The sequence below is a fragment of the Gasterosteus aculeatus genome, chromosome 6, assembly GCF_964276395.1.
Source record: "Gasterosteus aculeatus chromosome 6, fGasAcu3.hap1.1, whole genome shotgun sequence".
Lineage (NCBI taxonomy): Eukaryota > Metazoa > Chordata > Actinopteri > Perciformes > Gasterosteidae > Gasterosteus > Gasterosteus aculeatus.
Genome location: NC_135693.1, coordinates 8,851,897 through 8,869,038, shown reverse-complemented (window position 1 = coordinate 8,869,038; position 17,142 = coordinate 8,851,897). Strand labels below are relative to the sequence as shown.

At 43.1% G+C, this 17,142-nt stretch overlaps 2 protein-coding genes and 1 pseudogene across 2 annotated transcripts; 2 read left to right on the top strand and 1 right to left on the bottom strand.

Moving 5' to 3' along the window:
* Positions 1 to 215: 215 nt before the first annotated feature.
* LOC120820815 (lutropin-choriogonadotropic hormone receptor-like) lies at positions 216 to 1,287 on the bottom strand (annotated as a pseudogene).
* A 1,572-nt stretch (positions 1,288 to 2,859) lies between these two features.
* sft2d1 (SFT2 domain containing 1) lies at positions 2,860 to 11,272 on the top strand. Its single transcript, XM_040178055.2, has 8 exons — positions 2,860 to 3,152; positions 3,995 to 4,081; positions 4,997 to 5,079; positions 6,379 to 6,460; positions 6,730 to 6,765; positions 6,871 to 6,929; positions 8,748 to 8,777; positions 10,791 to 11,272. The coding sequence occupies exons 1-8, from the start codon at positions 3,087 to 3,089 to the stop codon at positions 10,828 to 10,830; spliced, it is 483 nt and encodes a 160-aa protein (XP_040033989.1). The 5' UTR covers positions 2,860 to 3,086; the 3' UTR covers positions 10,831 to 11,272.
* Positions 11,273 to 13,505: 2,233 nt separating this feature from the next.
* On the top strand, positions 13,506 to 15,315 carry prr18 (proline rich 18). Its single transcript, XM_040179319.2, has one exon. The coding sequence runs from the start codon at positions 13,860 to 13,862 to the stop codon at positions 14,628 to 14,630; it is 771 nt and encodes a 256-aa protein (XP_040035253.1). The 5' UTR covers positions 13,506 to 13,859; the 3' UTR covers positions 14,631 to 15,315.
* The last annotated feature ends 1,827 nt before the right edge of the window (positions 15,316 to 17,142 follow it).

The following is a 17,142-nucleotide window of genomic DNA, read 5'->3' as shown; positions in this document are numbered from 1 at the left end:
GGACACGCCTCCTCATTGAAAGTGTGTCCAAACTTTGGACTGGTACTGCAGTAGCTGATTTGTAGCTTCCTTCTAAATGTTTTCATTTGTCGATGTCCACCATAATGCCACCGTATATCAGGAACTTTTGCAGGTTATGGTCCTGTTGTGGTATGTCCGCCTCATTCCTGTGCGGTATCCTTCATGATTGGATCCCAGGTTGCTCTGTGCAGCATTTAAGCCCTCGTGCGATGAACACTGGCCTTGCTTCCACCGTCGGCCCATGGCGCTCCTGAGCTGACCACGCCCGTCCTTTCCCCCCTGAAAGCCTTGGCGAGGACGGCGTAAAGGAAGGGTTTGGCACACGAGTTAACGGAGAGTAAGAGGATCAGCAGAATCTGGGAGTCAGTAACTGTGATGGAGGGGGGACCTTGAATGTATCGCAGCGCGTAACAAATGCACACAACAACGGGGGGCAGTCACGTTGAAGAGCGGGATTAACTACGATAAAAGCCTGGCCCACAGCTTTTATTGCTCCATGTCCATCAGTCAGCACATGCATACTTTGATGTAACTGCTCCCATCAACCACAGGCCACATCCCCGACCCCAGACAGACGAGCCAACCAGCTGCCATTGTACTCGCTGCATTTGTAACCCAAGCGGCGCTCTATCCGCACAGCGCTGGACACGGTGTGCAGACACTCAATCGACGTGTGGACATAAACAGCTTTTTCCCCCCAAACACAGACCGGGAAGCCTGAGGCACCACAACTAAGCCCTGTCTGCCATTCTAAAGCATGCTCAGTGCAGTGACCATGGGTAGATGGTAGATCCCAATGCACAGGTCACAGCACAGCAAGAGGGCCAGTATGCCGAGGAACCAGATTGCCCCTCCGAGATAACTGAAGCATGCAATGTCCTCACAGATCTACAGTTGGACGGGTCTGACAGGAGTCCCGTTCTGGTTAGTAGGAATTCACATTTCTTAAAAAAAGAAGCCGATCACCGCCCAGAAGAACTATCAAGTCGCCAAACCCTGTTTTTTTTCAAAGGAGTAGAACAAAATTAAAGGCTGACCAATTTGAAATCAGTAATGCTGCCACTAAAGCCCTTCTCTAACAGCACAGTTTATCTTTAACCTTACAGACGAAGAATAGAGAGGGAAGCAGTTTGTCGCTCTTATCACAATATGTTGAGCCATTAGTCCATGCAGGGCTGATGGGAAAGTATCTTCACAAAAGGCATGAAATCAAGAAAAGACTCACTTATTTCTTTAATATAAGAACATGAGACACACCAGATGCATCTTTGAAAATCAATACTCAAGTTCTCTGTTGTGCCTAAATCTTTGTCTGACATTATTTGCTAGACTACATTTCTGGGATATACTCTAACAGCAGAGAGGCAGAGCTTACTTTTGCTCGGCCTGTAAATGTCACAGAGGAATTCCTGGCAGTGACTGGGAGATGGGCCTCCCGTATGTCCATGCAGCGGAGGCAGATCCTTCAGGGCGTACGCTGACTGAGAGAGCAACACCAGAACAGACTCCAGGTAGCTCAGTTGGTGACTTTGTGGGACCTTTCGGTTGTGGATTGAATTATTCATAGTTTTAAGTATTTTCCAATTATTCTCTAACTCGCTGACTATATCTATCTGACTCGCGGTGAGGACCCGCACATCCTCACAGACCAGGGACTTTCAGTAACACACACCCATAGAACACACTGGAGATCTGGATCCTTTGATTCGCAGAGATTTATTGGAGCAACAACACTGAGAATAAACCGAGCTCTTTCAGGGAAGACACCAACGAGGCGATGATACAACGCATTAGTTTATACATTCCTCTGATCGGGCGAAGCGCTCCCCTACAATCCTAACTACGTAACTCTCCTCCTGTTGTTGTCGTCCCACTGTTCTTGTCCTTCACTAGCCCCTCTATCTGGCGTGTTGATGCTAAACTAACTGGCTCAGTCTGGTCGGCCGGCTCTCCTGTTCTGTCTCCTTGCGTCTACACACACACACATGAGGCCGTTGTCCCACGCCTGCTGTCTCCACGCCTGCTGTCTCCACGCCTGCTGTCTCCACACTATCGTGTTGTTTTGTATGTTTTTCATCTAGATGATATTCGCTAACGGCCAGTCATGTTGATGTTGAGTTCAAGGCAAACCAAGTCAAAACCACAGTATCCTGTTGTAACATATACACATTGCCGAGAGACTGTATTTCATATTGACATTGAAAATACGGCATGCTTACATGACTGATTGAGCATACATTTGGGTACTTTCCCTTTAGTAATCATGTCAGACAGTTATATATTTAGACATAAGCCCTCTTAAAAATACATTAGAAATGATGGTGTTTAACAAGCAGTGTCCTTTGCTTGGGTAACACCTATGCATTCATTCGACAAAACATTCTCAATATTCTTCACAAGATAAGTTGGTAAAATGACCACGCACGGTCCTGATAGATAAGTTACGGACTGATGGGCCAACTGGCCACTGGATGGAGACACAGTCAAATGAAAGGAATAGGATGAGGCATAAAACGGTATTCAATCCCATAGATTTTCACATATTTAATAACCGGTATAAGGAATTTTAAATTGTCCAAACTAAGAAAAGAAAGGCAATTTTCAGACCCCTAATGCAAGTTATATTTATGTGCATGTTAAAAGCCTAAACGATTAAACATAAAGTAAAATATACCATTAATTGTGCAATATACTTTGCTTAAATAAACATGATCATATTTTGAGTTAAATAGTGCAATTAAATAGTTCATTTGCATTACAATTATTTCCAACAGGATTTCCACTTGGAAGGAAGTTCCGGGGGAAGTGGGTAGTTTCCTAGCTGCCTTCAGCTGATCTAGAGTCTGCTATTTAAACCCCTCCTCGTTGACGTTGGCTGACGTTCGACGCAAATAAACTGATTCTGGGTCAGCCCGTACAGAGAGCCGTGTTGAGGGAGGCAGGAAGTCAAACGGCTTACTACTGCGATCCAAACTTTCAGACTTAACGTCGGATAACAGACGGCCTGTTCGAAGTACAGAGACTCTGAACCTTCCCGCCTGTTTGCCAGCGAACCGCTTCCAGCGATGGACAAACTCCGCCGTGTGTTAAGCGGCCATGAGGAAAACGAAGAGTTGGGTCTCACTGACCAGGTAACGTTAGTCGGCGGCGAGCTAACGAAGCTAACGTTAGCCGTGTGACAGTTCGCCATGCTAATGCTAACGCGGCGTCACGTTAAGTGGAGAAACCATGATACAAAAATCTATCTATTAGTTTATTTCCCTGTCTGAGATTGGGCTTTACTTCTCAGATACCTCCAATTAACGTTAAAGTGTGTTTGTTTTCCTTAATATTATTACGAGTTTACTTAGTTTTATTAGCTGTATGTCAGTATACGCGCTAGCCTATAGACATTTCCTAAGTTTGGCGACGTTAATGCAGCTGTTTCATTAAGCCGTTTTTCTGAGTATGTTTTATTTAACATTAATGCCAACTTTAACCCTGTGTTTCTGGCCGCATTCAATCAATTGTAACGTTTGTTTGTTTACGCTTTTTACACGCGTTGCCGATGAGGAGGACACCGGGTAAGATGCTGACGTGCACAATGTGTTTGTTGTAATCAGTTAACCTTCGTGTTTGTAACTCTTGTAGCCTGTTGCGGAGTAAAAGTTCCACACTGGAACACCACAGTCTGCCAACTTTGCAATTCTGCAATTTCTTGCAGATTGTCCGCAGGCAGGTCGGTTCGGACTGTGGTCACATGGTGGGAAATAAACACATCTGTTGTGTTGTTCCTTCCATGTGACTCCAGAGGTGCTCTGTACTTTGGTTGTATTTGTATTGGTGTTGCATTTGGAGTAATGTTCTGTCTTTTAATGTGTGTTAGACCGGTGCTGTGTGTGTTTTGTGTTTTATCGTAGCTGGGTGTTATTTGTCCTAATCACCAGTGGGTCATTAAAGTTGTCTTGTGACATCCTCCCATTGTTCCCACCAGATCCTCGATGCCAGCACGCTCAGCTACAGCACCAGGGTGAAATGTTTCGTCATATGCTTCGCTGGAGGCATCCTGTGTTCAATACTCGTGAGTGTCTCTGACTTTGTTGTTCAAAAGGCGTCCTTTATGTCCTGTCCGACGTTATGCTGTCTTTAGGAATACCGAGCAGACTGTTACTTTTGTTAGGAATGTTCCAAGTAATTTTTTTTTTTTTTCTTCTTTTTCTTTTGCTGTGTTTTTATTTATAGGCACTAATAAAACTTTCAAAATACCGTGCCTCAGCGCAAATACCATCCGGACAACTTCCTACGCTCTCTTGCACGCTCGCAGATTCTGGCGATGGAGAAATGTCATTTGTACTTTATTAAACCGTTCGCTTGCTGTCAGTGAAGAACTGCCTTTATCAGTTCGCACTGGGCAGAGCCTCGTTGCCGTTCTGAAAGGAAATCTTTTCACTGGCTTCAGCTCTTGATAACACTCTGAAGCCACCACCTAGTGATTCACACTGACAACGCCGCTAACAGAACCTACGCAATCGCTGGGGTGGTGAAAGTCACGTGCTCTCTTTCCTGTAGAAACAAGGTAGCAGCTCCAATAGGTGCTCTTTGGGTGAGAGCCAGTTATAATCTGCAGGTTAAGTGACCTAAATGTTCTTCCACTGAGATCCACTGTAAAATGTGTTTACACTTTGTATACTGTTAGTCTGCAATATGAAAGCCATTTCACTGAAAGTGGTCCTGATGGTTGGCATGCATGTCGCACAGGCAGCTTAAGCAACGCCTCGTATAGTATTTTGGCAGCAGGGGGAGCCCGTCGGGTGTCATTAAAACCCAAGGAGAGCTCACAGAATTCCCTTTTTTATTGCTTTTTGTTTGTTCCAAAAAGAAAAAAAACAACGTCCAGGATTTATTTTGATACTCTCCATTTATCCCTATTTTAAGGTTTTGGGCGATTATTTGGTGTAGTTGACAGACTTTTTTTTTGGTTGTTTTGTTTTATCAGGGATCAGCGCTGCTGTTCCTTCCGAATGGCATCAAACTATTCGCTGTCTTCTACACTATAGGGAACGTCGCCGCTCTTTCCAGGTGAGTCCAGCCCAAACTAGCAGGTCAGAATTGTGATGACTTGACTTTTCTTTCTCACGAGCATCGGCCTTATAAACTCTGCAACCGTGTTTTCTTGATGACTACTGTTGGTCATTGTTGGCACAGGTACACATTTTTCTCCTGTTTCTGCTTGTCAACTTTCTAAAGACACTATGGCAAAGTAATTATGCCAATTGTGTACGGTCTTACCAAGACATTTGTCATTCTGATTTGATAGGCAGTGGGACTAATGGTTCTGCTCCAGACTGTAGGAATAAAGCATGAATTATAATCTCCGTCATTTAATCAGATATTCATTAGTGTAACCGCACATTTTTTTGTATTACCACAATCGAAAAAGGCAACATACATTCATAGTTTAATGTATGGGTTAAGTAACATTAGAATTTTATTTTCTGTCACTGGGTATCAGTGTCGTCCATATTGGATTATTTAGATAAGCCAAGGGCTGGAGCTAATCAAGATGTCTTTTGAGACCGGTCAGTCTTTTGTCTGGTGTCGTATGTCCAGTGGGTCTAGATGTGCTGTCATGGTCCAGGTTACCAAGTCAAACCAAGACAGTGTCATATTTGAAGCCACGTCGTGCAATTTTCATTCTTATGTGACTTTGACTGCTAGAAAAGTACTCGGTTACCTCAACGGGAGGTTATTTCAGACAAATCCCATGTTATAAAAACATACAAAACACACATTAATTAATTGTTTTTATCTTTATTTGATTTAAAACCGACTGGTTTTTTTTTAATTTTTTTTTATTTCTTTCTTTTCCTAGTTTGTCTTTTCTTTTGTAGCCAAACTAATTGCGTGGTCCCACTCTAGCAAACACCGGCGTGGCAGCATGCGCGTGCACATCATCAGTGTCTGTCAAACCGAGCGGTCGCTAAAGCAGCATCCGTCCCTCTCGGCAGACCCGTAGAAAGAGCCTGCGTCAACACAGACACCTCGGATGTCTCATCTAACAGATGTGACGCCGCACAGACTCCCTCCGACCCACGCAGCTCTGCTGGGCCCAGAGCCGCGTGACTCGTCGGCGGGGAAAGCCTTTGTCTCGTTGCATTCGCTGACGTCACACTTGCGGCGTGTAGGAGGTTTGAGACGCCTCTCCGTGGTGTTTTGGGCGTGAAATGTTTACCCGCTATTAATCCCAACATTTAGATTATATCTGATTATGGCGGCGGTAATATTCTGGTGTCTGTTGAAAGACTATTTGTTTGTTCTGGAGAAATAAAAAAAGGTCGTCAGGCTGTATAAACATTTTGTGTGTTTGTTCCTGTAAAGCACCTGCTTCCTAATGGGACCACTAAAGCAGCTGAAGCGCATGTTTGAGCCAAAGAGACTGATAGCCACCATTGTCATGCTGGTAAATACAATGTGCTTTACTGTTACTTTGAGGCTGAAGTGAAGCCAAATGCGTCACTTGAACTGCACTTGAAATGTTTTGTCTGTCTGTGTATCGGAGAGTAATCCATACCTCTTCTATAGTAGGTAATGGATGCCGTTTTTCTTAGTTGCTTTTCTTTTTGTTTTTTTGTCAAACTTAATATTTGATGTGAAATACTGAAAAAAAATCAAGGGAACGTCATTCTGCGTGCGAACGAGAAGATAACCCTTGCTTTCTTCTTCCGGCAGCTCTGCCTTGTCTTAACTCTTTGTGCAGTGTTTTGGGTAAGAAACAAACAAGTGATTTTCTTTTTAAAGCCATTTATAGCTTGTATTGTTTGAAGTGTTTTCAACTATTCAAATTAACATTGTGCTTTTTTTTTTTTACAGTGGCATAAAAAGGGCCTCGCCATCATCTTCTGTATTCTACAGTTTTTGGCAATGACCTGGTAAGTGTGACTAGCCACGTTTCCACTGTGCCAAATTTAGCAATTTATTTACCCATCACTCACACCTACTGCGTTGACTGAGTCTTTCCGTCGGAGAGAACTTTGCTGCCTGTAAAGCGCCGGTGTTGTTCTACTTGGGGACGTAGACAGATGTGTTTTGGCCTCCGTGTTGTTTCTACACAGCGTCGCTCGCAGCTCACTGGGCTCATTGCTCATGTCCCATGGAAAGAGTGCGTTGTGAATGCGTGGCACCTCAAGCTCCTTTTTGTTTCGTGTCCCTTACTACGAATGTTTTTTTAAATTTTTTTTTACAATGGTTAGTTTGAGCGCTTTGAACGGCTCCACTCAGTTTAAACAAATGCATTTTTAATCCACGATCATTTAGATAACTAATTAATGGCTTGAGTCAAGAAAAATACCAAACTTTCTGCTTCTCTTTTAAACACCATATGGCAAATTACCTTTTGAGGAACTTTTTCAGACTAAGCAAACGTAAGAAAACGAAACGTAAGAAAACGAAACGTAAGAAAACGCCACGTTAGCACTACAACCTTCATCAATTTGAATGTATTTGCACAGCAGTAACACGAGACTTCCAGGTTTGTGAATGTGGAGTTAGACATAAACCCCCGTCAATGCAGAGGGGCGTCGGGGGGGGGACAGGAAAGACAGCTACGATGACGATGTCATTGCATCACTGAGCAGGACTGACTGCTTTTTCACCTACATGTTGTACATTCACTTCCGCTCCGCCTGCTTTCTCTGAGGCATCGCCATGGTAACCGCAAGTCACACTGCTCATTCTTAGCAGAGGGGCATGGGGGGGCACACAGTGCACTCCTACGCAGGCGCTCAGACGTCTGTGTGAAGGTGGTTCTGTAATAAGTAGTGTCTCATACCACACACACACACTCTGGTTGGGGGGTTAAAGTCCAGTCTTCTGTAGAATGACCATTAACTTTATTTAGTTTATGTATTCAGAACGTTCAGAGGTGTTTTGAAGCACTTGCTGTCATTATTGAAGCTCACAGATGAGTTTCCTGCTCCGTGGTGGTGAAGTGAGATGCTTTGGTTAATCATTCAACTGCCAATACCGGATTCCTCACATATTTCAAATATATCCGGGTGTTTTGTGCTGATCTTGAGCCGTAATCATTTCCAGTACAGGGTATTGTGTCTTTGGTGTGGTCTGAGTTTGGCTACCAAGCCGTCTGTAATCTTTTCACTAATGGTTCCAATGTATCCAAGTCATTTCCAATCAAGTGCTGTTAATCCCCCTGCAGAGCGACATCAAAGACCCTTCAATCCAACGATTACTGCTCGACTCTTTAAACCATATCTTACATTTCTGTGTTCTGCTCTTAAGGAAGCCATGTTGTGCTGCCTATGAGACTTAAATCTACTTCAAGTCCTTGGTTCTGCGTGGTGTTTTATTCTTTTAATCGTTAATCTCTTTAACGTCACATCCTTACAAACGCATTGCGTCATTCCGGCAGACATTGTTTATTAAACGTGAGAGCCTTAAGTTACGATCCGGCTACTTCCAGTGATGTGTTAAAATACAGGAAGGTGTGTTTGCAGTCCTCTACATGGTGAACATCTATGTCACGACGAAGCTTCTATTAAAAAAAAAAAAAGAGTCTTTCACTAATATGGCCAATTAGCATGCACAAAAATTGTAGGTGATACAAATATTAAGAGCAGTGTATTTTGATAATATCTCTTACTCAGTCTCGTAATATGTTATAATGTCCTCTTCTAAATCAGTCACTTGTTTTTGTTGCTTAATCCGGTCTTTTTTGTATTTGCATGTTTCAGGTACAGCATCTCTTACATTCCATTTGCCAGGTAAGACAACTTGATTATATGACTTATGTTTTCTCTGCGTTGACCTGAAGGTGTTTTGCATGTTCTTTATTTTACGCCCAGTTCTAACCGCTGCTTTAGTCGATCTTTAGGAGCTAACATTCATACCCTGACAAGGCCCGTGTCTACAAATGACACCCTACTGCTGCAAACAGATCCTTCAATGAAAACATGTTTTCATTTATCTCCAAACCCTGTTTGCCCCGACCATATGGCTGTAATCCTCCCCATAAGGACAGTGCTGGCACTTAGTCGGCAAATGGCAGCTTGTTGTTTCACGCTCCTCTGTGCTTCAGCCCTGTGGAGCAATTTGCTTTATCCATAAAATCTAAATGAAATCATTTCTTGTGCAATAATGCTCTTCTAGCCAGATTTCCTAGTATTTATCTGCCAAATGTAGCTTTTTATCTGACTTGTGATGAGCTTATGTTAAGCTCTATAGGTTTAAAGCACAATGCAAGGTTTTGATTAGATCGAGACCCAAATAGCCCCTCCTGCATAAGAGAAAAGGGAACTCTCCGAAGATTCTCTCTCACCTATTTACTGCTTTGTCTTTCTTGTAGATAATGTGCCATAATAAGCCTAATGGCATTAAAATCATACTGCATGTTTGTCATTTCTTCAGAGTGCATTAAATCAATTGAATTGAAAGAAAATACTCCACCAAACTCTGATGTTCACCTCCTAAGTTGTCCCATACGGTGTAGCACCTCGTTCCTTAAACCAACCAAGCACAAGGTGTGACGTTGTTTTGTCCTTCCAGCTGTAAGATGGATTTATGTCTCATTTGGTGAGCGGTCCAAAGCCCCCCACACCGCTCCCAGGCCAAATGCCTTGTGTATTTGGTCGACCCTATAATCCATGCTGACAGCTGAGAGACGTCCCATAACCACCCATAGTTCCCCCTCCCCCAACCCAAATGCTAATAACAATATAAAGCTCGGACAAAGACCAATTTGCCGTGCCACCCGAAAACCAAATTCCTATAGAGAATGCAAATTTGACTGCCAGTCCTTCAGCTAGGTATTAAAATACTAAAATCACATGATTATTTCTTTGTCCTTTGTTGCCTATACCCCACACTTAAGTCAAATCATTATTCTCCCCTTTTTTTAAGCTCCTTACTTTAATCCATTTTCATTCAATTTAGATTTAATCATTTATCTCTATCATTTGCCCTGTTGTTACAGGGCGGCATATTTTGATCACAGATCTCAATCTCTCGGCGGGAAGCATTAGGCTGCTGTCTCTCCCTTTTCCGATCTGTGGTCAAACAAACCGTCATACCTGCGTTGCCAAATCGCCACATGGCCAACGGACTTGATCTGTTAATGTATTTTACCGTGTGGCCTATTTATAACTAAGACCAAGGTACTGAAACCTGCTGCATGGACACGTCGCTCGGTGCTTTAAGGCTGCTCTTGCTCTGCCGCTTAATTAAAAGATGGGGGACTGACCAAAGCATTCAAAGGAGCAGGTTTCCTGTCTTGTCTGCTGTCCTCCCCTCCTCCCTTTCAACCTGCTTATGATTCCCCCTCCTCCCCCCCTTCTCCTTTTAACCTTGACGTGTCCCACACCACCTCCACGGAAATCTTACCGTGGCTAGAGGCAAAGTCTGCATAGCAACACACCGATGGCAAGAGTGAACGGTGTTGGGGGGAAATGGAGCAGGCAACGACTGTCTGTGGTTGCCATGGTGATCACTCGTATTGCATCATCCCTCAATGCATGGTACCTGGAGAAAGGGAGCCCCCATCACTGAGCATGTGGTGCTTTCCCCGTCAAAACACACTCACTTATTCATGACGAGCCCAACCCAAATCATCTAAACGAGTGCTTTTTATGTCTTCTTTAATTTTGTGCGCATGACAACATTTTGCCTTTGCTTTGTTATCTTTTTTAATAACATTAATCAATATTCCAGCATTGCTTTTCTCCTATTTCTTGTCGTCTTTGGTTTATTTATAATCCTATTTTTTACTTTGTTTTCTGCAGGGATGCTGTGATGAAATGCTTCACAACCTGTGTGAGCTAGAACTCTTTAGTGCGCGAATGTGAAGACTTGTCTTAATATGCAAACTGTAAGAACGGTAGCTCTGTAAAATATACTGTGTTGTCTGTGTTGTTTATACGCTGTATCTCCAGATTTTTACTGTGGCTCGTTTCATGCTGTGAATCTCTTTTTAGGCTACACTATAATCAGACTATAGCATATTTTGCTTTGTATGTGGAAGAAATGAGTGCATTTAATGCTTAATATATTTAAAGATTCCCTTATGTTTGCCTTTTTCTTTTGAAGATTTTAAAACATTTTGCATTGTGCAAGGAAATTATTTTGAATGAGTGCCTTTAGCTTTGCTTACAGTATTTGGTATATTACTGTGTATGCAATGTTTTATGTTATTAAAACACATTGTATGAGGCACTGTTGTGTGACGCTCTTCCATGTTTCTGTATAAATATTTTCCTTCAAGCAATTGAGACGGTGCTTCATTGATGCTCTGGAACTATAGAATGTGAACCCACCTGCTCCACTTAGCAAATCAAATTGCATTAACATTGCCTCTCTTATTTTAAAGTTGATTTACTGACAGATGTAGCAATGACTCCCCCCCCCCCTGTTAATTACGCTTTTCTGAGCATTGTAATTTTGATGTGACCCCATAACCCAGAAGAGCTTCCATCTAGTTGGTGGTGGTCTGATGGCATAGCCTTTGAGGATGTGGTTGTCATGACAACCTCCTCCAGAAAATTCATGAAACCTCAGCCGCCCTCCCCCCATCTGTTGTGCAGATGCTCACACTATCCTGATAAGGGGCTGTAATTTTGTTATTTCATAGAATACTTTGGACCAGTAGTTATTTATTCCTGTATTTTATAACTGCCTTGTGCATTAATAGCTACATGTAGGAAGACGCAGGGCACCATGTTTCCCTTTGTGTTCGCTACAACAAACATGCCTCCTCGTCTCCCTGCTGTATGCGACTAACAGAATCGTACTTCCTGTTGTGCAGACCCCGCGTGGTGTCATTACACGCTCGTATAGCTGTTTGTGTTTGTGGTGGATTAGAATGGACAAAATCTCCCCTCAGTACTACTTTTTTTTAATTTTTTTTTTATTTAACCGACTTGGCGGCGACCCAGCAAATCCTTGAGGAATTAATCAGAGAGCTAAAGCGCTTCGGTTGTGTGGAGGGAGTGCGGTTGTTTTTGTTATTTGCTGTCTTTGCCTGCTTGGATTACAGCAAAGTTTGAAGATGACTGGGTGAAGATCGCTGGCCTCAGGAATCTGTCCGACTCCCAACGGTTTCCTTTTTTATTACATCTAATCCATTGTTGTGTCGGAGGGGGACCCCCCCCCCCACCACACACCAAAAAAAACCCTGATAAAAAAAAAAAGTGTTTCCTCTTCAGCTCATCCTGTAAAAAAACACTCCGTTCAAGCAGTGAGTCAGCGGCAGTTCAACTAAATACATTTCTTTTGTTTTTGGTGTAAAATATTCTGCTACTGAAACACAATTGAAGTATTATGTAGAAAGTCAAACACATAAAACAATCCACACACCGTTGGCACCGATTGATTTATTTGTGCACCATAATGTTACTTATGTCTTTCCTTTTAAATCCCTCACATTTATATAGAAATGTGAGGGAGCTGTTAAACAGTAAATGTCCAAATGTTTCACAAGCAGTAAAAGCTCAACATCCTCAAGCAATATTTTTTTTAAAAGCTCTAAAACCTGTAGAGGTTTTTAACGGTTTTCTTGTTGACGCATATTGGCTCAAATGGATGCAGCGTGTACTGCTTCTCTTCCTACACTTGACTTACTTTTCCCATTCCAGAACCCCACACCTATGGGGCGCCGTTTGTAAAATGTCGCACGTTCTAGAATCCTGCGCAGTTTTGCTACATTTAGCATTATCATATGAACAAAAAAGCACGACAATATTCGCATGTCACTTTTTCAAACATTTAGAGAGAAATTCATGTACATTCATGCAATAACTTTTCCAAGGATAATGTTTGGCTAAATCTAAATGTTAAAAGTAAATTTAAATGTGTGAAAATGTGCCTCTATTTGAGGTGTTATGGTAAAAGGGCTTACAGCCTTAAAAGTCATTTATTGCCTATTTGTAAAGTGTCATATCCCAATCTTTGAACTGTTTTTAAACCAGATCCCAAAACGGTAACACTCTACTTTCATGTTGACGACCTCTATGCTCATTTACATTCAACATTTACATTTAACATTTAGATTTAACATTTAGATTTAGATTAAACTTTTACATTTAACATTTACATTTAACATTTAGATATAACATTTAGATTTACAATTAGATTTAACATTTAGATATAACATTTAGATTTAACATTTTGATTTACATTTACATTTTACATTTATATTATTTAACAACAACTTTGTTACTGCCAAACATCCTTGGAAAAGTTATTGCATGAATGTACATGAATTTCTCTCTAAATGTTTGAAAAAGTGACATGTGAATATTGTCGTGCTTTTTTGTTCATATGATAATGCTAAATGTAGCAAAACTGCGCAGGATTTTAGAACGTGCGACATTTTACAAACGGCGCCCCATACACACCTTCACCTGTGGTCACTTTCAGGATACATAACAGTGTTTGGCGGATGATGGTATTGTTCCGGGTGAGAACATCCAGCGCGTAACAGCGGCGCCGTGCGCAATGAGATCCGGGCACCGGAACGTCGCTCGGCGCTTTGAGGAAGTACTTTGGGGGGGGAATTATGAAATGACATCACCGCCGTTTTCGCCTTGGCTTTGTTTGGCGCTTCACGTAACCACGCCTTCCTGCCTGCTCCCCCATAAAGCAGCCAGGCCCCGCGCGTGTGCACCAGTTGAACTCCGGCACCTCGTGGACAACAGGTGCACGACGACGCAGCAGCCGCTCGCCGCCCCGCTGTTGGATCATGCACACGGAGCGCCGCTCGTCGCTTTGCGCAGGGCCTCCTTGCCCATCTGCACTTTGAACATTTTTTTTGCACGTTTTTTTTTTTATCCTGATCGCTTCCAGCCACAAAGAAAATGCCTTTTCCGCCCATCAGCCTCCACCAGCGGATCTCCTCTCCGGGCAGGGAACTATTCGGGAAAAAGAAAGCCATCGGGGCGACTGCCCACAGCGAGCACACCAGCAAATCCGGCGGAGAGAAGGGAGGCTCCGATAAAGAGAAGCAGTCCACTTCTTGGACATCGGCTAATTTAAGGAATCTGGGGCGAAAGGCCCCGCAAGAGAAGCGTAAAAGCTCCGCTCAGAAGGCGGGTGCCGGCCAGGAGACGCAGGAAAAGAGCTCCTGGCTGTCGGTACCGAAACCTCAGGACTCGTCCGAGAGAGTCAGGCGCTCCAGCTCCATGGACTCCGCCAGGCACCTCAACGGCAGAGAGGAGGGGAAGAGGGAGGTCCAGTTCACCCTCAGCCTCACGCCCGAAGCCATCCTTGTCATCCAAAAACGGAATCTCGAAAAGCAGATGATCGCTAAGCAGCAAAAGTGTTGCGCCTCCGCGGACTTTCGCCACAGGCGGGTTTTTCCATCCAAAAAGACGCACGGAGCGTCCAAGGGCTGCGACCCCGTCGCCAAAGTGGAGCACGGCACCGAGCAGGACATCACCGCCATCGTTAAGATCTCGCTGTTGAACGATCAATACAAGTACGACGACGTGGAGTACGAAGAGGAGGACGCAGACGTGGATGAGACCGTCGTGAGGAAGTGTAAAGAGTGGCTCAAAGGGGTCGAGAACGCCGCCGCTTTGGGGAAAGTCGACAAACTTTCTACACTCCCGCACCTTAAAAGCTGCTGACACCTGAAGTTTGAGTTGTTGTTGTTTTTGTTTTTTTACTTTATTTTTGTTTTACGCAGACTGAAGGAATGATGGGGGGCCGCTGCGATGGGCTCTTGAATTGAAGTATTGTAAATGAACTGTTTGCAAAAGAGAGGGGAAGAAAATCCTCTCCACAGGAATGTCTACTTCTTTTTGAAGCAATTTCCTAAGATAGATGTCACAAATAAATTACACGTATTGAAAAAGGAAAATATACAATCTGCGTTGGCGTTCAAACGAATGGGACATTAAAGGCGAATTGCAACCAACAGTGCTTCTTATATGCGCCACAGGGTCGTTGCTTTGCTAGTTTATTGCCAGTTCAATGTTTTGTTACAGTTCAAACTGAATACCTTAATAGCGTCGTCCTTTGCACATGTTCTTTAGTTTTCCGTGGGGGGGCTGCGGGTGGGCACAGGGCTCCGCGTAAAGGGACGTGGAAGCGTTTCTTTGTGCTGGAGAACAATACGCTGTCAACAACGCGGCTTTATACGACTGCTGCTGAGACCAAACTGGACTGTTTTTATCTTCTCTGCTGCGAGGGTGATGTCCTTTTGTAGGGATGTATCAGCAATGTACAGTATTTAATATTGGCTAAATATTTGTACTGTCAAAATTGATGACTTTATGCCATTTTAAGTAAAAAATGTTTTTTTATCAATTATGCAAGTGTCACTGAGCCTTTTAAATATTTCAAAACCAAATGTGTGTTGTTCCTCCTAAATAATTCTGTTACATGATGCTGATTTTCCAGTAACCACACTTTTTATTTGAATGATCTGTTGTTGCTATAGCTACCTGAGGCTATTTGGGCATTACTGCCGTAAGCCTCTTAGATTTCCTGTTAATTAGGGTTGACCAGTGTGCTGAGGAGCCTGCAGGTGCATGATCCCTTCAGGAGAGACTGGAAATGTCCACCCTGCTTTACTATTGTCATATTAAACCAAACAATGCACTTACACAGAGATACAAGGGTACGTTCCAAATCGCTTGGGGACAGTTTCTCCCCGAGTGAAGAACAATTTGGCAGCAAAGGTATTCCCAGTTTGAATGTAGGGCTTAATTCGGGCAATTCCAAAGTTATGTGGTACTTTCTGAAGAACCATGTTTTGATTCTATAAATGGTAATAAACGTAATGTACTGCTCAGAGAGAAACCACAGGTCATAGATCAGTTGAGGGCTTAGTAATAAACTATGAACAACTAAATAAACCAAAGTCAAAAGATAATTCAAGCCTTGGTTCTCATCAGCTACAGAATGCTTCATCGTATTGATCATCAGTCACGGTAAACTTTGATTACATTTTAGGCAGAGTCACAAATATATTTAAAATGTGTGTACAATGACACGGTTCCAATCAGGCTTCACTCCTTTGTTCTGCGTAACTTGGTAACCAGAGTTCAACACAGTCTGGTACACTTTTAAGTCACGAGTTGGACTGAAGATTTCCGATGTTAAAGACAAAACGGTGTGTGCAAAAAGCCAATACAGCAACAACCGGTAAGCTATTTGTAAAAAAGTATTCCTAACCTCATTGTACCTGGATATAATTTAGGACTTTGGTGCCAATAAACTTTTCTCTTACGGTCAATAGAGGAATTTGACTAAAAATCCGAAAGCAATTTTTTCTGAAAAGATGCCCACTTATTACCTTTTGTAGTCAAAAGGATATTTTTGAATAACTTGAGAGGGTGACATGTTATCCTGGTGTGCCCCCGCCGTGGTGATACATGGCATTACAGGACTCTATAATGGGAATAAACAAACAAGCTGCCAGGCTAATTGTTCCCATTCAGTGTCACAGAGGGTTTTAATTGTCTCATGTTGCGGACTGAGATCACGGCCGGGTCTCGGTACAGTGTGTACCAAGACCCAGAGCCTCCAGTGATGATATTATCTATTGCCTCTGTGGGCGAGAGTTGTGTAATCCTGCTCCATTGTGTCATTTCAATCGTGTCCTTGTTCGTGTGCCTCTCTACGGTATTCGCTGCGTGGGGTCTGGTTCAGGCCTGAAGGCCAGCGGCTAAAGACCACGTCTGTCCTGGCCGTGAGAGCTGCATCATCATATCTGAAGTAGCTCAAATACTTGTATTCAAAAGGAAAAGTGTAATTCAAAGAAGCAGAGAGTGTCAACGAGTTGGGGAGGTTGCCTTGGTGGAAACACTTTTTCCAAAGGGCTCAATCATTTGGAGTTGTTAAAACTCTTTTCACCTGTCCCCTTTTTTATATTCTGCCACCAACTGCTTCTGTCTACACCTGCAGCATCTTGTGGCTTTGATTTCAATTTTTATCTGCTGGCTCTACGTGGATCAAGAGTAAAAAATTTAAAAAAACAACGGAAACGGCTGCAGTCTTCCATCCCCTTTCTGTGCAGCGTCATGGTCACTTTCTAGCAGAGGATGGTTGGACCACCATCAGCAGCATCATCCCCCCTTGATTTATAGTGGCAGGGAGCGCAGATGGATGCCGCCTTCGCCACGTCACAAGAAC

What these genes read in the sequence shown, in the direction of transcription:
- sft2d1 (XM_040178055.2), top strand. Translation starts at nt 3,087, where the DNA reads ATGGACAAACTCCGCCGTGTGTTAAGCGGCCATGAGGAAAACGAAGAG. An exon ending in GCATCCTGTGTTCAATACTC is followed by an intron (nt 4,082 to 4,996) that starts GTGAGTGTCTCT and finishes TTGTTTTATCAG; the next exon opens with GGATCAGCGCTGCTGTTCCT. An exon ending in CTCTTTGTGCAGTGTTTTGG is followed by an intron (nt 6,766 to 6,870) that starts GTAAGAAACAAA and finishes TTTTTTTTACAG; the next exon opens with TGGCATAAAAAGGGCCTCGC.
- prr18 (XM_040179319.2), top strand. Translation starts at nt 13,860, where the DNA reads ATGCCTTTTCCGCCCATCAGCCTCCACCAGCGGATCTCCTCTCCGGGC.